Genomic DNA, 22351 nt, shown 5'->3' with positions numbered 1-22351 from the left:
CCAGTATCCCTGTGGAACGCTTTCAACACCTTGCAGAGTCCATTCCTCCAAGAATTGAGGCTGTTCTGAGGGCAAAAGGGGGTACAGAAGGTGTTCCTAGTGTTTTGTACATGCAGTGTATATACAGGTGTTGTCCTAACTGCTAATAGAACCTGGCTAGTACTTTATGATAACTACTTTATTGAGGTAAAAGTTAGTTAAAATGTGCAACTGTGACATTTGGCTGTCTCACCCAGCTATCTTAAGATGGAATGCACAAACTCTAAGGCGCTCTGGATAAGAGCATCCGCTAATGACTAAAATGTAGAAATGTTTAAAATATATATATTTTTAAATGGCTATTTGTAAAGAAAGCCTGTTGACACTAGCTCATCTGGTCCAGGGATGACCCCTGTCGTCTCATTAGGAGAGGAGTGGTTTAAAACAGAGTTGAACCAAGGTGGTCACCCACTTGACCAGTTTCCTCATGTCCTCATTAGCGCCGGTGAAAAAAAGAACACTGCAACCTTTGTGAGGGAGGAGGGAGGGAGGCTGTGTCACTGTGCTGTTTAAATCAGTTATGTCTCTTATTAAACACAGAGAACAGGGGTAGAGGACTAGAGGGCTGTAACACCTGACTATTACTGGGTGCCTGAATGGCAGCCTATTGCCTATATAGTCCACCACCTTCAACCAGTACCCATAGGGCTCTGGTCAAAAGTAGTGTACTATATAGGGATAGTGTGCGATTTTGAACACACCCTGGGTGTCTGAAACACTGTGTTCCAGCAAGATGGTAGTAATATCCTCTGGTGGGAGGTAGTGAGGAGCAGAGGTCAAACCACATACAGGTTCACATTTTATCTCCCTTTGGGTTCTTTCCATTTCCCTAATGAAAGGTCTCCTCCTGGAGTTTTTATGTAGGTAGCCATTTTTTCATGGTTTAATAGTCTCTTTGCCTGACAACTCATCCTGAATTGAATTCCGCTGCTCTGTCGATTTCCCCATGCATTCATCGTGGAGAAGAAACGTTAGTGGCCGTGGTGTTTGGCCGGAGTGGTATGGATGGGTAGCCTGGCAAATATCGTAGTGGCTCTGATTTCTGCTTCCTGACAACGTGATCTTCATATAAGCGTAGTAGTAGTGAATTCTTGAATCTATTGAAGACCCTCTCTTTAATGTCGTAGTATATTTTATGAATGACAGCTTTCCTGCGATAAATACTACAGTATCTATAACCCTTACTGTGTATTCCTCTCCCGCAGGGCTCACCGTGCTCTCATCAATGTCTGGATTCCCTCTGTGTTTCTGCAAGGACGTGCTTCTAACGCCTACCATGTATACCAGGTAACACCAGATCCTAGTCCAATAAACAGGTCAAGACATCCTCATTTTCTGGTATCCCATTTTTGTGTTTGGTTGTTGAATGGAGTAACTAGTAAAGACTAACACCCAGCATATGCCCTGCTTTTTATTGTACCTAGCACGTTGACTAGGCGTGAAACCTCAGGTCTCTCACTGTGTCGCCTTCCTTCCCGTTCTCCCTTGAGGGGGTATGTGTCACTGCCCTGCTTGGTTCCACTCTCCTCTGTCAGGATGAGGAGCCACAGTGTAGCGAGGTGAAACCAGAAATGATGGGACACGACAGGTGACACAACCTCAGCAGAGAGATAGTCGAGCGTGATTGGCTGGCTCCCGGATTGAACTATGTACAAGTCTGCTCTTGTATCTCTGCCACTGCAGTGTGGTGTGAAGACATAACACGCACCCCTGGACAGAATAGTAGAGGCCTGGGCAGTGCCTCCAGATGTTAACCCTGATAAGTAGTGACAGGAGGCTGGTATTGGAAAGTAAAAGGTTATGGCTGATAACACATCAATTATCCGATTGGTACAGAAAGGAATCAGAGGTAATTCAAGGTTTTGCTGGGAAGTTCAGTTGACGGATTTAGCATTGAACTTCTATATTCTAGTTAAATGGTTACGTAAATATTTTTCATTGATTTAATGACACCTGTTTTTACTAGCACTAGCCTCAGACAATGGCTGTATCCTGTATAGGCTTTTGTGCCTTTGTGGTGTGTTCTCAGGGGTCTATTTGTCTTCTAGATCCCTACGGAAACATTACTATTGTTCTTAATAGACTAGATAGATGAGAACAGTTTGCCATTGTTGGCTGTGTGTGAAAGGCACTTTGTATCTTCCTCTCCCAGGCTTAAAAACAGACGTGATGGGTCACTCATGCCAAAACATTGGAGCTGTATGCGGGATATATGAGAATAGGTATTTCTCATACAGAAGGTGCATACACCTGTTCTTAAATAGCATTTGAAAGAGAGACTACTGGTATTATAGAAATTGAGTTCTAGAATGTGTTTTTAAAAAATGTAATGTTCCCATTTCCAACCAGCCAACCAGGTGACAGCAACCCTCGGCCATTCATTCCAAACATCGTGTTCCTGTACTGTTCCAATAACAGCAGGGCCTAAAAACCAGCACCACCCAGCAGAACACAACATCAGAATCACACAGCTCCGTTTCACTCTCTGCTGAACTGAAAATGATGGAGAGGGGAGAGAAGATAAATAGAGAGAGAAAAGTGAGAGAGAAATGGGAGCCAGAGAAGCGTGGCATTCTTCTCTGCCACTAGATTACAGGGCATTTATTGAGCAGGCAAATTGCTTGTTCTCCATTCTGTCTTTGCCTTTCTCAAAAGCCACTTTTCTTCTCTGTTTAAAATGACTCAATGTAGACAGAACAAGGCCTGCGATGCCCATAGAGAGAGGGAGGTTGTGACGAACCTCACTATTATCACTCCTGTTTTGTTCTCCCCAGATGAGCCCTCCGTCTCTCCCCTACTCTCTCCCTCTCTCCCCCCTCCTTTCATGAGACTATAACAGCAGTTGGAAATTATTGTTGCATTCTCATACGATACCAACAAGAAGTTATTATAGAAATGTGTGTCATGGAAAAAAATACGAAAAATGGCTTTTCTCTTCTCCCTCAGAGTAACAAGTAAAATAATAACAGAACTGAAGAGCCCTTCATTTGCCAGGTGGAGATGATGGATGTACTTACAACATATCAAATCCACTTACATTCCCAGCGTAGCTAAAATAAATATATATATCTTCTAGAGTAGACTAATTGCTTAAAGGAAAGTAAAAGCAATGTTATGATTCATGGGAAAACTCTTTGCTTAGTTGAGCACACACACTGTACACAGATTTATTTTACCTCTTGTGTGCTGATGCCAAGTGAAGCCCTGTACTCAAGATGAGCCCCGGCACACAGAATGTACTGGTTTTTATTTTTTTTAAATGAGTGATTCCCTTTGATCAGTAAAAAGAAACTGAGCCAATCGCTTCCACACAAAGTCTGGCCTGCTGCAAACTTTCCCATATTTTTACAACACTAATGAGATTTGATAACTGCTTTTCTTTCTCTCTCTCGCTCGCTCTCTCATTTTCAATTCCAAATATTCCGGGATACCTGAGACTACTGTAGTTTCTCAGAGGAAAGCTGAGTGTGTGCGAGGGTGATTTGAAAGCGAGTCACAGACACACTAATCGAGCATTCAATAGGCATTATATAAGCTACCTTTGGCTTCCTGTTGGAGCCAAGCCCTTGAACATGCACATACTCGAAATAGAAATCAGTTATAACAATGAATAATTGAGTCGTCCTCGTTGACATGCTTCCAACGTGTGCTGTTCCCATCACATAGATCCCATAGGTCCCATTCCCCAGAGGTGCACTGTGGGAAAAGTGCTAATGATGATAATCTCTATATTGCATGCAGTTGACTTCACAACGCGCTGAGAGGATTCATACAATGGAGTGGTGGACAGTTTACGTAGTTCAGTCTGCAAACTCTTTGTGTATGTGCGTGTTTCTTTTGCCAAAGCCTGAGACTGCATCTCATTGGCTTCTTTGCCTATGCAAATGAGGGATATCATATCCATAAGTAGACCAGAGCCCATTATTAATCTGATTCCTAATTGAGATGATGATCAAGACTGTAAAGATGATGGTTATGGTAATGGCGGCCCTTGATTATCGACCTGGTGGTAGTTGTTTGTGGTGGATGTTGATTACTATGATGATCGTTGTTTTTAGTTGCATCGATTCGTCATAAATTGGATCTCCACTGTAAAAGACAAAGATCGCTTTAGTTAGATTTCCATCTTCAGAAGAGCATGTTAGGCCAGTCAGAGAACTGAGAACACGTTGTACGATCTGCAAATATATTTGGAAGGAAATAACCATCAAATAACTCTGATATACAAAGATAATAACGGCAATTCAGAGAAGATGATGTTAAGGCTGGAAGGTGACAGGAAATTGCCCAAGTTTCTCTCTTGGTAATTTAAATCAGAATTGCAGCGGCTCTAGATTGCAGAGCCTTGCTAGGCTGTTTGATCTTTGTCTTGTGAGGGGCTAGTAGTGGAATATCCAATGCCGTACCTCAGAGTCCGAGTCAACTCAAGCCATTAATTTACTATAGTTCCTGGAAACACTATGGGGCTGTGTCTCTAACCTCCTCCACGTCTCCCATCTAATTCTCTCTCTTTCTCTCTCGTTTATCCGTTTTCTCATTCCCTCGCTTTGCCACTTCCTGCCATACTCATTAGAGCAATGCTACGAACCCGACTTGTGACTTATTCATTCAGGAGAGAGAGAGGGTGGGGAAGAGGATAAGATGGAAGAAAGAGAGAGAGAGGGTGTGGGAGAGAGAGAGAGAGTAAGACAAAAGTTAGTGAGTATCAGTATTTTCACTGGCGTTTGAATGCAAAGTTGTCCCTGGCACAAGAGTGACAGTGTTCATCCAGTGACAGCATTCATCTATCTGTCTATCATCACATAGCTCCTTGTTTTATCAGAGCTTGTAACAAAACGCTGTAATCCATCTATGAAGGTTATGACAACGAGAAGGTTGTGCAGTTTGAATGCAGAATGGCTGAGGTTATGCAGAAATTAGCTTGGTAGCTCGGAATGAGCTTGGATGATTGTAGGCTGCATGTGATGAGGATGCATAGTCAAGTCAAGGTGATCCTAGCTTTCTCCTGCTGCTCTTGAACAAACTATGTGCTGTAATCATAAAACTGTTTACCATTATGGTAGATTTACCTCAGGTTCTTCCAGAGGTAAACATATTCAAGTACTTAATCTGTACCACTGATAATAAACAACAACATGTTGCTCTCCAATCATTAGTCAACAACATCACTGTTCATTTAGCGACCTCCAAATCCTCTTCTCTGGATGGAAAGGAGAAGTGTGAGGTACATTGTAGGAGTGGCTTTTACAAGTGACCTTCCTAGTGTTTTAGAAGTTCACAGCCCAATCATAAACAAACCTTCACTTCCTGGGGAGAGGAGGAGTGTGTGGCGGGGTGAGATGGACTTTAGTGCACAGATAAACATCTCACATTTTATTGGTCTACCTGGAGTATTAATACATGGGTGATATAGTTCTCAGTGTTCTGTAACTCTGTTAATGTTCCAGAACTCAAACTTCAAGGGTATAATTTGATACCCCTGAAGACCCTTGCTGCCCTCAACTTTTAAGGGTATATGACTGAGAACTTAATTTGGCTAGTGAATATTGATGTCTACAAATGATGTGACAAAAGTAATCCATACTAATCTACTCACATCATATGTCAAAGTATTTGAGTTGTACATCTAATCTTGCAAAAATAAAGTAACAAAATATCTATCTGTCCGTCCGTCCGTGCGTGCACACAACCTTCTCTCCCATCAGTTGTGTAAAGCAGGATTTGTGTATGCATGTTCGATCTCGTTAAGGTCAAGTCTGGCTCGTAGGTCAGAGTATTGTACATGTACCAAGGATGTAATTTAGAGTTATGTGTCAACTACATTTGTGTTGTACGCATGAAGATGAAATATTTATCCACTCCAGAGAGCCAGAGGTTAGAGCGTGCACTAATGACGGTGTGTGTGCCCTGGTTAGCTAACTGCTCTGCCACTCATGATATTACAGCAGGCCTCACAGTGATTTTATGTTTGAATAGTATGTATATTAATGAATCACAAACCAGTGGGTCATTTTGCAAACTCATTCAGCAGGATGACTAGACAGATTATGGTTTGAGAATGATGTGAGATGATACTATGATCACATTTAAAAAATGTCTATTGCTAGTAGAAGTTGACCGATTATGATTTTTAAACGCCGATATCGATTATTGGAGGACAAAAAAGCCGAAGCCGATTTTTAAAATGTATTTGTAATAATGACAATTACAACAATACTGAATGAACACTTATTCTAACTTAATATAATACATCAATTTAGTCTCAAATAAATAATGAAACATGTTCAATTTGGTTTAAATAATACAAAAACAAAGTGTTGGAGAAGAAAGTAAAAGTGCAATATGTGCCATGTAAGAAAGCTACGGTTTAAGTTCCTTGCTCAGAACATGAGAAAGCTATGATGAAAGCTGGTGGTTCCTTTTAACATGAGTCTTCAATATTCCCAGGTAAGAAGCTTTAGGTTGTAGTTATTATAGGGCTCTCTATACCATTTGTATTTCATATACATTTGACTATTGGATGTTCTTATGGGCACTTTAGTATTGCCAGTGTAACAGTATAGCTTCCGTCCCTCTCCTCGCTCCTACCTGGGCTCGAACCAGGAACACATCGACAACAGCCACCCTCGAAGCAGCGTTACCCATGCAGAGCAAGGGGAACAACTACTCCAAGTCTCAGAGCGAGTGACGTTTGAAGCGCTATTAGCGCGCATCATGCTAACTAGCTAGCCATTTCACATCGTTACACCAGCCTAATCTCAGGAGTTGATAGGCTTGAAGTCATAAACAGCAGAGCTGCTGGCAAAACGCACTAAAGTGCTGTTTTAATGAATGCTTACGAGCCTGCTGGTGCCTACCATTGCTCAGTCAGACTGCTCTATCAAATCATAGACTTAATTATATCATAATAACACACAGAAATGTGAGGTCATTAATATGGTCGAATCCAGAAACTATCATCTCGAAAACAAGACTTTATTCTTTCAGTGGAATACGGAACCGTTCCGTATTTTATCTAACGGGTGGCATCCATCAGTCTAAATATTCCTGTTACATTGCACAACCTTCAATGTTATGTCATAATTATGTAAAATTCTGGCAAATTAGTTTGCAATGAGCCAGGCGGCCCAAACTGTTGCATATACCCTGAATCTGCGTGCAATGAACGCAAGAGAAGTGACACAATTTCATCTGGTTAATATTGCCTGCTAACCTGGATTTCTTTTAGCTAATAATGCAGGTTTAAAAATATATACTTCTGTGTATTGATTTTAAGAAAGGCATTGGTGATTATGGTTAGGTACACGTTGGAGCAACGACAGTCCTTTTTCGCGAATGCGCACCGCATCGATTATATGCAACACAGGACACGCTAGATAAATTAGTAATATCATCAACCATGTGTAGTTATAACTAGTGATTATGATTGATTAAGTTTAATGCTAGCTGGAAACTTACCTTGGCTTCTTACTGCATTCGCGTAACAGGCCGGCTCCTCGTGAGGCAGGTGGACTAGTTAACCGTAAGTCTGCCAGATTGAATCCCTGAGCTGACAAGGTAAACATCTGTCATTCTGCCCCTGAACAAGGCAGTTAACCCACCGTTCCTAGGCCGTCATTGAAAATAAGAATGTGTTCTTAACTGACTTGCCTACTTAAATAAAGATTAAATAAATACAAATAAATAAAATCCGCAAAATCGGCGTCTAAAATTAACGATTTCCCATTGTTATGAAAACTTGAAATCGTCCCTAATTAAATCGGCCATTCCAATTAATCGGTCGACCTCTAATTGCTGGTATTATTAGTCACCTCTGTTATTATGGTGATTGTGGTAAGGATACTAGTTCATGGCAAGAGGCTATTTTACTTAAACAGATTCAATGACACTGGGAAGGGTATCGCTTCCTCCCTCCACACACACACACACACACACACACACACACACACACACACACACACACACACACACACACACACACACACACACACACACACACACACACACACACACACACACACACACAGAGAGAGTGTACAGCCGATAAATCTTCTGCTGAATATTTTTTATGGAAAATTTCTCTCCTTATACGCTCTTATCACTCCGCGTCCTCCTCCTTTTCTGCAGTCCTCCAAATGGATTATATTTTCTGCCTCATTTGGCAAATGTTGTGTCCCAGAGTGGACAGAGAAATAAAGAGCGAGAGATGGAGGGTAGGAGAGAGGGAACGAGGGAGGGATGACATAAGCACTACTGTTCTGCTGCATGTACTTTGCTTCACTATATCGCTGTCTCACACAGCCCTGAACAAACTGTGGTGCTTCAAAATCACCTTTTATTGTCATTTGCACAAGTACAGTGAAATGCCTTTCTGGCTAGCTCTTTCCCAACAATGCAGTAATAAATATCAGTAGTAAACATATTATACTATAAAATAAAGTAAAGTAGAACAGAAACATAGGAGAAATAGAACATGAGTACCATATTTAAAATGTGTGGTGGGGTTACAGGGGTAAGGTGACTTGGCATCAGGATGTATGATAAATAGATTAGCAGCAGCGTGATGCGTGACGCACATGATGATTGTGCGTCCGTTATTTAAAGGGAGAGATCAAGCTGATCCTAACTGTTTCAGGACGATTTTCATTTTGCCCTGTTTATCAAGTGTTGGAAAAACATGTCAATAATCAACTGACTGGCTGGTTTCCGCTCAGGTTATGTCACTGCGACCTTAAATGTCCTAAATAATGTCATCACTGCCCTTGATTCTAAGCAATGTTGTGCTGCTATTTTTATTGACTTGGCCTAAGCTTTTTATATGGTAAACCATTCCATTCTTGTGGTTCGTCTAAGGAGAATTGGTGTATCTGATGGGTCTTTGACCTGGTTTGCTAACTACCTCAAAGAGTGCAGTGTATAAAGTCAGAACATCTGCTGTCTCAGCCATAGCCTGTCACCCAGGGAGTACCACACGGCTTGAGCCTAGGCCTCACGCTCTTCTCAATTTACATCAACAACACAGCTCAGGCAGTAGGAAGCTCTCTCATCCATTTATATGCAGATGATACAGTCTGGCCCCTCCCCAGATGTTGTGCTAAATGCTCTACAACAAAGCTTTCTTAGTGTCCAACAAGCTTTCCTCTTCCCTTAACCTTGTTCTGAATACCTCTAAATTAAAGGACATGTAGTTCGGTAAGAAGAATGCCCCCCTACCTTTGAGGGTTTATAGCTTGAGGTAGTCACCTCATACAAGTACTTGGACGATGGCTAGACGGTACACTGTCCTTCTCTCAGCACATATCTAAGGTTAAATCTAGACTTGGTTTCCTTTATCATAATCGCTCCTCTTTCACCCCAGGACCATCCTACCCATGCTAGTTTACTCGACGCAAGACCCACTGGTTGATGCTTATTTATAAAACCCTCTTAGGCCTCACTCCCCCCTCCCCCTATCTGAGATATCTACTGCAGCCCTCATCCTTCACGTACAACACCCGTTCTGCCAGTCACATCCTGTTAAAGGTCTTTTCAGTTCGCTGCAGCTAACGACTGGAACGATCCGCAATTTTTTGTTGTTGTTGAGCTGGACAGTTTCATCTCCATGTCTTCATTTAAAGACTCAATCATGGACACTCTTACTGACAGTTGTGGCTGCTTCGCGTGATGTGTTGTTGTCTCTACCGTCTTGCCCTTTGTGCCGTTGTCTGTACCCAATAATGTTTGTACCATGTTTGTGCTGCTACCATGTCGTGTTGCTACTGTGTTGTTGTCATGTGTTGCTGCCATGCTGTGTTGTTGTCTTAGGTCTCTCTTTATGTGGTGTTATGGTGTCTCTTGTCATAATGTGTTTTGTCCTACTTTTTTCCCCTTTTAAACCCAGCTCCCGTCCCAGCAGGAGGCTTTTTGCCTCTTCTTGGTAGGATGCCATTGCAATAGGATTTTGTTCTTAATTGACTTGCCTACTTAAATAAAGGTGAAATAAAATAAAAATGTTTGCAAGTGTGCATGTGTAGAGTAGAGTCAGTAGGAATGTGTGTTAGCAAAGTAAGTGTGTGTGTTGGAGTCTGTGTGAGTGATTGTGTGGAGTCCTCTACATAGTCAGTGCAAAAATCTAAATAACTTTGCATTAGTCTAGATTAATGATCAAGGTTGTTTTTCACATTCATATTTCATATCTCCATATTATCCTTCTCTCTGGGCTTTGTTGTAACTTCATGTTTACTTTCATGGCTGAGGCTCAAGTATAACAGGCCACTGTTACTACGGGCCAACTACTGTAGGTGACCTGACCAGGAAAAGTCTGGCACCTAGAAGTTCGAGGCAGGTGATGAATATAGCGGAATGTTCTTTAACTCAAGGACAAGATCATATGAGCAATATAACTTATTATAATACAGCCTTCTTTCAAAGTGGCTTAGCTGGAGAACAGAATGTTCCAAATATCATTTATTTCTATGGTTTCAATGCTACTGTTAGAGATGAGCACACAAACCGTACAAACCGTACAACATTGGTCCACCTAATAGTGCTTCTAATTGAACTCATTATGGTGAAACTAACATCCCCACTGCCTGGGCGTCCTGATCCTTTGTCTGCCATTTTGTGCCGTCTGTACGATAGTTGCGGTGTTTTCCCATTATGAGGTGAGCGGGAGTCCTGATCCTTTGTCTGCCATTTTGTGCCGTCTGTATGGTAGTTGCAGTGTTTTCCCATTATGAGGTGAGAGGGCGTCCTGATCCTTTGTCTGCCATTTTGTGCCGTCTGTACGGTAGTTGCGGTGTTTTCCCATTATGAGGTGAGCGGGAGTCCTGATCCTTTGTCTGCCATTTTGTGCCGTCTGTACGGTAGTTGCAGTGTTTTCCCATTATGAGGTGAGAGGGCGTCCTGATCCTTTGTCTGCCATTTTGTGCCGTCTGTACGGTAGTTGCGGTGTTTTCCCATTATGAGGTGAGCGGGAGTCCTGATCCTTTGTCTGCCATTTTGTGCCGTCTGTACGGTAGTTGCGGTGTTTTCCCATTATGAGGTGAGCGGGAGTCCTGATCCTTTGTCTGCCATTTTGTGCCGTCTGTACGGTAGTTGCGGTGTTTTCCCATTATGAGGTGAGCGGGAGTCCTGATCCTTTGTCTGCCATTTTGTGCGGTCTGTACGGTAGTTGCGGTGTTTTCCCATTATGAGGTGAGAGGGCATCCTGATCCTTTGTCTGCCATTTTGTGCCGTCTGTACGGTAGTTGCGGTGTTTTCCCATTATGAGGTGAGCGGGAGTCCTGATCCTTTGTCTGCCATTTTGTGCCGTCTGTACGGTAGTTGCAGTGTTTTCCCATTATGAGGTGAGCGGGAGTCCTGATCCTTTGTCTGCCATTTTGTGCGGTCTGTACGGTAGTTGCGGTGTTTTCCCATTATGAGGTGAGCGGGAGTCCTGATCCTTTGTCTGCCATTTTGTGCCGTCTGTACTGTAGTTGCGGTGTTTTCCCATTATGAGGTGAGCAAGAGGGCTCTTATTGGTTTCCTCAGAAGATGGAAGAGGTGAGCCCAGTGCTTTTACCACAGCTGGTAACCTACAATTACCCTGCCTGTCAGAAGAGTGTCGGCTATGCTATCAGACCAGACTGTATCTCATAGTTACGTACTTCAGAGCGAGAGAGAGAGGGAACTGGGTGGCTAGACAAAAGTACAAACGGACATGATGTAGCAAATGTACTAGATAATCCAATAGATATATAAACAATAGATGAGCTGGCTGAAGAATATATTACACATTACACAGATGGGACCAGGCTACAAGAGTAAAGGGTGTGCTTCTAACACTGTGGCTGATTGAAGTATAAAATCTTGAGTCATACTGTGCATGTTGTTCATCTACATGTTGTTCAGAGAGGTTTTTTGGGCATGTCTCAAGATTTTGCAAACCATTTACACTATTGAATGAAAAGTGCTAACTTTCAGATTGCCCAGAATCATCTCATCATGGGTGTCTGCTTAAGTGAGCTAAGCACCTCGGATCCCCTCTAAAACGTCTGTCTGTCTGCCTGCCTGCCTGCCTGCCTGCCTGCCTGCCTGCGCTCCTTTCAATGAACTGATCTGTCTCTGTCTGTCTGTCTGTCTGTCTGTCTGTCTGTCTGTCTTTGCCTCCCTCCTTTCAATGAACTGATCTGTCTCTGTCTGTCTGTCTGTCTGTCTTTGCCTCCCTCCTTTTGATGAACTGATCTGTCTCTGTCTGTCTGTCTTTGTCTCCCTCCTTTTGATGAACTGATCTGTCTCTGTCTGTCTGTCTGTCTGTCTGTCTGTCTTTGCCTCCCTCCTTTTGATGAACTGATCTGTCTCTGTCTGTCTGTCTGTCTTTGCCTCTCTCCTTTTGATGAACTGATCTGTCTCTGTCTGTCTGTCTTTGTCTCCCTCCTTTTGATGAACTGATCTGTCTCTGTCTGTCTGTCTTTGTCTCCCTCCTTTTGATGAACTGATCTGTCTCTGTCTGTCTGTCTTTGCCTCCCTCCTTTTGATGAACTGATCTGTCTCTGTCTGTCTGTCTTTGTCTCCCTCCTTTTGATGAACTGATCTGTCTCTGTCTGTCTGTCTGTCTGTCTGTCTGTCTGTCTGTCTGTCTGTCTGTCTGTCTGTCTTTGCCTCCCTCCTTTTGATGAACTGATCTGTCTCTGTCTGTCTGTCTGTCTTTGCCTCCCTCCTTTTGATGAACTGATCTGTCTCTGTCTGTCTGTCTTTGCCTCCCTCCTTTTGATGAACTGATCTGTCTCTGTCTGTCTGTCTTTGCCTCCCTCCTTTTGATGAACTGATCTGTCTGTCTGTCTGTCTGTCTGTCTGTCTGTCTGTCTGTCTGTCTTTGCCTCCCTCCTTTTGATGAACTGATCTGTCTGTCTGTCTGTCTGTCTTTGTCTCCCTCCTTTTGATGAACTGATCTGTCTCTGTCTGTCTGTCTTTGCCTCCCTCCTTTTGATGAACTGATCTGTCTCTGTCTGTCTGTCTTTGCCTCCCTCCTTTTGATGAACTGATCTGTCTCTGTCTGTCTGTCTGTCTGTCTGTCTGTCTGTCTGTCTGTCTGTCTTTGCCTCCCTCCTTTTGATGAACTGATCTGTCTCTGTCTGTCTGTCTGTCTGTCTGTCTGTCTGTCTGTCTGTCTGTCTTTGCCTCCCTCCTTTTGATGAACTGATCTGTCTCACTCTGTCTGTCTGTCTGTCTGTCTGTCTGTCTGTCTGTCTGTCTGTCTGTCTGTCTGTCTGTCTGTCTGTCTGTCTTTCTTTGCCTCCCTCCTTTTGATGAACTGATCTGTCTCTGTCTGTCTGTCTGTCTGTCTGTCTGTCTGTCTGTCTGTCTGTCTGTCTGTCTTTGCCTCCCTCCTTTTGATGAACTGATCTGTCTCTGTCTGTCTGTCTTTGTCTCCCTCCTTTTGATGAACTGATCTGTCTCTGTCTGTCTGTCTTTGCCTCCCTTCTTTTGATGAACTGATCTGTCTCTGTCTGTCTTTGTCTCCCTCCTTTTGATGAACTGATCTGTCTCTGTCTGTCTGTCTGTCTGTCTGTCTGTCTGTCTGTCTGTCTGTCTGTCTGTCTGTCTGTCTGTCTGTCTGTCTTTGCCTCCCTCCTTTTGATGAACTGATCTGTCTCTGTCTGTCTGTCTGTCTGTCTGTCTGTCTGTCTGTCTGTCTGTCTGTCTGTCTGTCTTTGTCTCCCTCCTTTTGATGAACTGATCTGTCTCTGTCTGTCTGTCTGTCTGTCTGTCTGTCTGTCTGTCTGTCTGTCTTTGCCTCCCTCCTTTTGATGAACTGATCTGTCTCTGTCTGTCTGTCTTTGTCTCCCTCCTTTTGATGAACTGATCTGTCTCTGTCTGTCTGTCTGTCTGTCTGTCTGTCTGTCTGTCTGTCTGTCTGTCTTTGCCTCCCTCCTTTTGATGAACTGATCTGTCTCTGTCTGTCTGTCTTTGTCTCCCTCCTTTTGATGAACTGATCTGTCTCTGTCTGTCTGTCTTTGTCTCCCTCCTTTTGATGAACTGATCTGTCTGTCTTTGCCTCCCTCCCTTTGATGAACTGATCTGTCTGTCTTTGCCTCCCTCCCTTTGATGAACTGATCTGTCTGTCTTTGCCTCCCTCCCTTTGATGAACTGATCTGTCTGTCTTTGCCTCCCTCCCTTTGATGAACTGATCTGTCTGTCTTTGCCTCCCTCCCTTTGATGAACTGATCTGTCTGTCTTTGCCTCCCTCCCTTTGATGAACTGATCTGTCTGTCTTTGCCTCCCTCCCTTTGATGAACTGATCTGTCTCTGTCAGGCAGTGCAATAATGAGCAGTTGTAAATGCCACTGTTGTTGTTGTAAATGACAGACTGGGAGAGGAAATGCTATCTGGCTGTTGATGAATCACTCGCTGCTCCTTTCAATAGCCTTGTTAGTCTACAATAATACATGAACTGCCTGTTCAGGCTATATCAAAGAGATGGTGAGAACACAAGTAAAATAGTGCTAACTTGCAGTTATCTATCTTGTTCGTGTTGAAGGGGAAAGCTTTGAATTTGATTTGACCCCCTACATTTATGTTGTTTTAATGCTTCTCTTCTCTGTACCAGGGGCTCTGTACTGGGGGCTGCAACCCTTGAAGACAATTGAGCTGAGAAAATGGATTTATTTTGACTGAAAGATTAGTCAACAATATTCTCAACAATATTCTAGAAAGTTTCAGTTTATTTATTTTTACTCTCCATATATACAACAACAAAAAACATGTCACCAAAATTTGTACACAATTTTATAACAGTTTGAAATTCATTCAAGACCATGTATTTTGTGAATTGTAAGCTTGTTACTTTCGCTGTACAAAAAACTCTGGCTAGTTGAAATATAACATAATCAGAATAGAATAGTTTGGACCTGACCCAGAGCGAGCTGAGCCTAGGCCACAGATGTGTCACATTTGATGATCTTTCTATTGAATACAAAGAGATGTTTTTTAAATGCAGAACGTGAGTGTTGGATTTTCGCAAATATTTTGTGAAAGATTATGAAACAATTCATTTGCTATTACTGAGGAGGAAACAATAGCTGCTCTGTGGATGATGTTGCCTTAAATGCGTATGGTAATGAGCAAGCCCAACGTGGATGTCTGTGTGTGTATAGTGTGTCTGTATATGTGTGATTGCACATGTCTTTGTGTGTGTGTGTGTGTGTGTGTGTGTGTGTGTGTGTGTGTGTGTGTGTGTGTGTGTGTGTGTGTGTGTGTGTGTGTGTGTGTGTGTGTGTGTGTGTGTGTGTGTGTGTGTGTGTGTGTGTGTGTGTGTGTGTGTGTGTGTATACAGTGATCCTGTGCATGTATGAATTTATTTGCCATGTGCGCTGAATACAACAAGTGAAATGCTTACTTACAAGCCCTTAACCAACAGTACCAAAATATTTACCAAGTAGACTAAAATAAAAAGTAACACAACAAGAATAACGAGGTTATATACAGGGGGCACCGGTACCGAGTCAGTGTGCAGGGGTACAGGCTAGTTGAGGTAATCTGTACATGTAAGTGGGGGCGAAGTGGCTATGCATAGATAATAAAAAAAACATTGAGTAGCAGCAGTGTACAAGAGGGGGGTCACGTGTCAATGTAAATTGTCCGGTGGTGATTTTTATGAATTGTTCATCAGTCTAATGGCTTGGGGGTAGAAGCTGTTGAGAAGCCTTTTGGTCCTAGACTTGGCGCTCCGGTACCTGCTTTCTGTGCGGTAGCAGAGGAAACAGTCTATAACTTGGGTGACTGGAGTCTTTGACAATGTTATGGGCTTTCCTCTGACACCGCCTATTATATAGGTCCTGGATGGCAGGAAACTTGGCCCCAGTGATGTACTGGGCCGTACACACTACCCTCTGTAGCGCTTTACTGTTGGATGCAGAGCAGTTGCCATACCAGGCGGTGATACAACCGGTCAGGGGGCCAATGCCAAATATTTTCAGTCTCCTGAGGGGAAAAGGTGTTGTTGTGCCCTCTTCACAACTGTCTTTGTATGTTTGGAACATGATCGTTTGTTGGTGATGTGGACACCAAGAACTTGAAACTCTCGACCCGCTCCACTTTGCGTGTGCATGTGTGTATGAGTGAGAGAGAATACATTGTGTTTGTGTGTTGTGTGTGTGCGCACACACGACTGCTGTGTGTGAGTGTGCCAGGGGGCAGTTTTCCAGAGTACTGGTCTTATTGTGCGGTGTGAGGACTTTAATGTTGGCCTTCCCCAGGGCCTCAGTGTCCACCCATTTGCCCCGTTTCATCCTAACGCTTTGATCACAGACACGAACACACATACACACGCATGCCCCACACACACACACACACACACACACACACACACACACACACACACACACACACACACACACACACACACACACACACACACACACACACACACACACACACTTGAAAACTACAATTACGAACAAACAACAGGTTCATTCATCTAAGCTTCAGGCTGTTTAAAATGCTGCCTTTGTTGTTTTCTCTTCATTTCTCTCTGCTCTACAGCATGTCCCTCACCTCATGTCCCTCACCTTCTCCATACATTCTGGAGAAAGGTTTTCAAAAAGTTCACAGACAGTACTGTACTGTACGAGGAAGTACAGTACCTTAACTTTCTGAACATTCGAGACGTGTAGTCCACTTGTCATTCCAATCTCCTTTGCATTAGCGTAGCCTCTTCTGTAGCCTGTCAACTATGTGTCTGTCTATCCCTGTTCTCTCCTCTCTGCACAGACCATACAAACGCTCCACACCGCGTGGCCGCGGCCACCCTAATCTGGTGGTCCCAGCGCGCACGACCCACGTGGAGTTCCAGGTCTCCGGTAGCCTCTGGAACTGCCGATCTGCGGCCAACAAGGCAGAGTTCATCTCAGCCTATGCCTCCCTCCAGTCCCTCGACTTCTTGGCACTGACGGAAACATGGATCACCACAGATAACACTGCCACTCCTACTGCTCTCTCTTCGTCCGCCCACGTGTTCTCGCACACCCCGAGAGCTTCTGGTCAGCGGGGTGGTGGCACCGGGATCCTCATCTCTCCCAAGTGGTCATTCTCTCTTTCTCCCCTTACCCATCTGTCTATCGCCTCCTTTGAATTCCATGCTGTCACAGTTACCAGCCCTTTCAAGCTTAACATCCTTATCATTTATCGCCCTCCAGGTTCCCTCGGAGAGTTCATCAATGAGCTTGATGCCTTGATAAGCTCCTTTCCTGAGGACGGCTCACCTCTCACAGTTCTGGGCGACTTTAACCTGCCCACGTCTACCTTTGACTCATTCCTCTCTGCCTCCTTCTTTCCACTCCTCTCCTCTTTTGACCTCACCCTCTCACCTTCCCCCCTACTCACAAGGCAGGCAATACGCTCGACCTCATCTTTACTAGATGCTGTTCTTCCACTAACCTCATTGCAGCTCCCCTCCAAGTCTCCGACCACTACCTTGTATCCTTTTCCCTCTCGCTCTCATCCAACACTTCCCCTACTCGGATGGTATCGCGCCGTCCCAACCTTCGCTCTCTCTCCCCCGCTACTCTCTCCTCTTCCATCCTATCATCTCTTCCCTCTGCTCAAACCTTCTCAAACCTATCTCCTGATTCTGCCTCCTCAACCCTCCTCTCCTCCCTTTCTGCATCCTTTGACTCTCTATGCCCCCTATCCTCCAGGCCGGCTCGGTCCTCCCCTCCCGCTCCGTGGCTCGACGACTCATTGCGAGCTCACAGAACAGGGCTCCGGGCAGCCGAGCGGAAATGGAGGAAAACTCGCCTCCCTGCGGACCTGGCATCCTTTCGCTCCCTCCTCTCTACATTTTCCTCTTCTGTCTCTGCTGCTAAAGCCACTTTCTACCACTCTAAATTCCAAGCTTCTGCCTCTAACCCTAGGAAGCTCTTTGCCACCTTCTCCTCGCTCCTGAATCCTCCCCCCCTCCCTCTCTGCAGATGACTTCGTCAACCATTTTGAAAAGAAGGTCGACGACATCCGATCCTCGTTTGCTAAGTCAAACGACACCGCTGGTTCTGCTCACACTGCCCTACCCTGTGCTCTGACCTCTTTCTCCCCTCTCTCTCCAGATGAAATCTCGCGTCTTGTGACGGCCGGCCGCCCAACAACCTGCCCGCTTGACCCTATCCCCTCCTCTCTTCTCCAGACCATTTCCGGAGACCTTCTCCCTTACCTCACCTCGCTCATCAACTCATCCCTGACCGCTGGCTACGTCCCTTCCGTCTTCAAGAGAGCGAGAGTTGCACCCCTTCTGAAAAAACCTACACTCGATCCCTCCGATGTCAACAACTACAGACCAGTATCCCTTCTTTCTTTTCTCTCCAAAACTCTTGAACGTGCCGTCCTTGGCCAGCTCTCCCGCTATCTCTCTCAGAATTACCTTCTTGATCCAAATCAGTCAAGTTTCAAGACTAGTCATTCAACTGAGACTGCTCTTCTCTGTATCACGGAGGCGCTCCGCACCGCTAAAGCTAACTCTCTCTCCTCTGCTCTCATCCTTCTAGACCTATCGGCTGCCTTCTATACTGTGAACCATCAGATCCTCCTCTCCACCCTCTCCGAGTTGGGCATCTCCGGCGCGGCCCACGCTTGGATTGCGTCCTACTTGACAGGTCGCTCCTACCAGGTGGCGTGGCGAGAATCTGTCTCCTCACCACGCGCTCTCACCACTGGTGTCCCCCAGGGCTCTGTTCTAGGCCCTCTCCTATTCTCGCTATACACCAAGTCACTTGGCTCTGTCATAACCTCACATGGTCTCTCCTATCATTGCTATGCAGACGACACACAATTAATCTTCTCCTTTCCCCCTTCTGATGACCAGGTGGCGAATCGCATCTCTGCATGTCTGGCAGACATATCAGTGTGGATGACGGATTACCACCTCAAGCTGAACCTCGGCAAGACGGAGCTGCTCTTCCTCCCGGGGAAGGACTGCCCGTTCCATGATCTCGCCATCACGGTTGACAACTCCATTGTGTCCTCCTCCCAGAGCGCTAAGAACCTTGGCGTGATCCTGGACAACACCCTGTCGTTCTCAACTAACATCAAGGCGGTGGCCCGTTCCTGTAGGTTCATGCTCTACAACATCCGCAGAGTACGACCCTGCCTCACACAGGAAGCGGCGCAGGTCCTAATCCAGGCACTTGTCATCTCCTGACTGGATTACTGCAACTCGCTGTTGGTTGGGCTCCCTGCCTGTGCCATTAAACCCCTACAACTCATCCAGAACGCCGCAGCCCGTCTGGTGTTCAACCTTCCCAAGTTCTCTCACGTCACCCCGCTCCTCCGCTCTCTCCACTGGCTTCCAGTTGAAGCTCGCATCCGCTACAAGACCATGGTGCTTGCCTACGGAGCTGTGAGGGGAACGGCACCTCAGTACCTCCAGGCTCTGATCAGGCCCTACACCCAAACAAGGGCACTGCGTTCATCCACCTCTGGCCTGCTCGCCTCCCTACCACTGAGGAAGTACAGTTCCCGCTCAGCCCAGTCAAAACTGTTCGCTGCTCTGGCCCCCCAATGGTGGAACAAACTCCCTCACGACGCCAGGACAGCGGAGTCAATCACCACCTTCCGGAGACACCTGAAACCCCACCTCTTTAAGGAATACCTAGGATAGGATAAGTAATCCTTCTCACCCCCCCCCCCTTTTAAGATTTAGATGCACTATTGTAAAGTGACTGTTCCACTGGATCTCATAAGGTGAATGCACCAATTTGTAAGTCGCTCTGGATAAGAGCGTCTGCTAAATGACTTAAATGTAAATGAAAGTACAGAGGTGATAAAGTGATTGCTTGTCACCTCAGATAGGACAACTGAACCCCAATAGACAGGACCAGTCTGTGCCTCTATAGCTTTGGGATGGGAAGTCTGTTAATTCTAGCTCTACGTTGCTCCACCGTTGTGACACTGTTCTCCAGCTAGGCTTGAGGGAGAGACTATGACGCGTGAAAATGGCATCTCTGTTCTATCCTCGTCTTTCCTTTCCTCCATTTGAAAATAACATCTCTCGCTCTCCCTCCTCGAGTTGTAATTGCCCCTCTTATCCTCCCTTCACAATCCCCAGTGTCTGCCTGCCACAGACCATCAGCAGCTGAACAAAGGAATCCAACGCTCTCCTTTAATGATGCATGAAAATAGCAGTGCACAGGCAGAGAGCGGCCTACTATGTTTTACTGCCATATTGAGAATAGATAGCCTTATTGAGACAGTATGGTTGGCTAATTTCCTCCTCTGTAGACTGTGAGCGGTTTTGTAAGAGCAGGATTTGTACCACAGGTATTCTGATTGTGTCGTTGTTTGTGTTGTTGTTGTTTGTGTCTTACCTGTTCCGTAGGTGTACATCCGTATCCTAGACAACGAGTGGAATGTCTACAGACGCTACACGGAATTCCGGACGCTCCACAACCACTTACGCTCACAATTCCCGCAAGTCGGCACCTTCAACTTCCCACCCAAGAAAGCCATAGGGAACAAGGTACGTACGGTCGGGGAAATCCTTGCCTTTTTGATGTAATCCGCTTTTTACTGTTGGTCACCCTCCTTCAATGTTGTTTTAAATGACCTGTCGTCAAATGTATTGAATGTAAATGCATTGTTAAGTCATATATTGTGGTCACTTGTCCATCACTTGAATTGACAGGCTTGGATGTTTGTTACAGTAGCCCCGGGGCAACATTACCTCCCTCTCTCTGTCTTCATCTCTCCACCACTCTCTCCTTCCTCCCTCTCTCTGTCTTCATCTCTCCACCACTCTCTCCTTCCTCCCTCTCTCTGTCTTCATCTCTCCACCACTCTCTCCTTCCTCCCTCTCCTCTCAGCTCCAGAGGGAAGGAGTCTGTTTAAGTCTCTGAGTAGAGTTGAGGGGGCTGTGAGTGCTTTTGTTACAGAAGTTGTAGAGTAACTTTGACATGGAAACACAAAGGAGTGCACTAGGCCTGGGGGCCTAGTTTAAAACTAGATAGTGTGAGAGGGTGTTTGGAGCTGACAGTAAAGACGTAGGGACAGAGGGTTCATATAGAGACAGGATTGCGTTGGTAATTGAGTGTGTGTGTGTGTGTGTGTGTGTGTGTGTGTGTGTGTGTGTGTGTGTGTGTGTGTGTGTGTGTGTGTGTGCGTGCGTGCGTGCGTGCGTGTGTGTGTGTACATGGGTAGCTGTGCGTAAGCATTTGTGTGTGTCTGTGTGTGTAATCAGTGAACCTGCTTACCTGGGGTATGGGCTGTCATGTCACTTTTAATCTCATCATTGTTTCCTCTGATTCTCTCTCCTTCCCTCCCTCTATCCTCTCAGAAGGAACACTTTGTACAGACAAGGCTTAGTTCTTCTCCCTCAGGTGAAGCTCTGGCAAAAAGCCTCCCCCTCTGTCTATCTGATCTCCTCTGACAGAGATGCTGTTATGGAGATGTGTTGTTTAACAGCACTGTAGTCAAACAGATAAACTGTTCTCTTTATTTCACTCACTGGGGACGTACAATATGTTCAGTTTGCTCTCTCTTCATTCAACACAGCATCGTTGCAGCTCGGAAATCTGGAATATCTCCACTGTATATATTCTAAAGGTAGACGCTGGGGATTACATGTTGGAGAGATGTATAGCTAATCTTATGGATGTATAGCTAATCTTATAGATGTATAGCTAATCTTGTCAGTTGGCTACAGCATGGGACCGTATATGAAGGGAGCTAATTCTAATAGCCGCAATACCCATAGGATGTACCTGCGTTAGCTTGCAGGATCGGGTGTACAGAATGGAATACAGGTAGTGTTGTGTGATGACATTTTAATACATCTCAGTTTTGTGATGTCAAGCACCATAACTACCAGTTATGGTAGTTATGTGTAAGAATCACAGCTCAATGTATTACCACGGCAACGTTATCTGAGCAGTACTCGGCCTCCTGCTGTCGCTGAGAATTGTTTTACCGTTATTTAACTAGTCAGTTAAGAACAAATTCTTATTTTCAATGACGGCCTAGGAACAGTGGGTTAACTGCCTGTTCAGGGGCAGAACGACAGATTTGTACCTTGTCAGCTTGGGGGTTTGAACTTGCAACCTTCTGGTTACTAGTCCAACGCTCTAACCACTCGGCTACCCTGCCGCCCCGAATCTCCTAACTGCATTGACATAGCATCACACACGCACGCACGCACGCACGCACGCACGCACGCACACACACACACACACACACACACACACACACACACACGCACACACACACACACACACACACACACTACTGACAGCCCCAAAACAGCTGATTTTGTCAAGGGCTCGGCTGGCAAAACACGCTAAATGTTCCCGAGTGCACCTGTCACATCCGT

General features: G+C 45.0%; 1 protein-coding gene across 2 annotated transcripts in view; it reads left to right on the top strand.

Moving 5' to 3' along the window:
- Nucleotides 1-22351, top strand: part of LOC118402968 (sorting nexin-29) — a 121920-nt gene that overhangs the window by 83233 nt on the left and 16336 nt on the right. For both annotated transcript variants that reach the window (XM_035801373.2, XM_035801371.2), the window contains 2 exons: nt 1245-1326; nt 20366-20506. In XM_035801373.2, the coding sequence (XP_035657266.1) occupies nt 1245-1326; nt 20366-20506 (223 nt within the window). The remainder of the gene's footprint in view (nt 1-1244; nt 1327-20365; nt 20507-22351) is intronic.

This window comes from Oncorhynchus keta, chromosome 24 (genome assembly GCF_023373465.1).
Source record: "Oncorhynchus keta strain PuntledgeMale-10-30-2019 chromosome 24, Oket_V2, whole genome shotgun sequence".
In the NCBI taxonomy this organism is placed as follows: Eukaryota; Metazoa; Chordata; class Actinopteri; order Salmoniformes; family Salmonidae; genus Oncorhynchus; species Oncorhynchus keta.
This window is presented reverse-complemented; position numbering and strand designations above follow the sequence as displayed.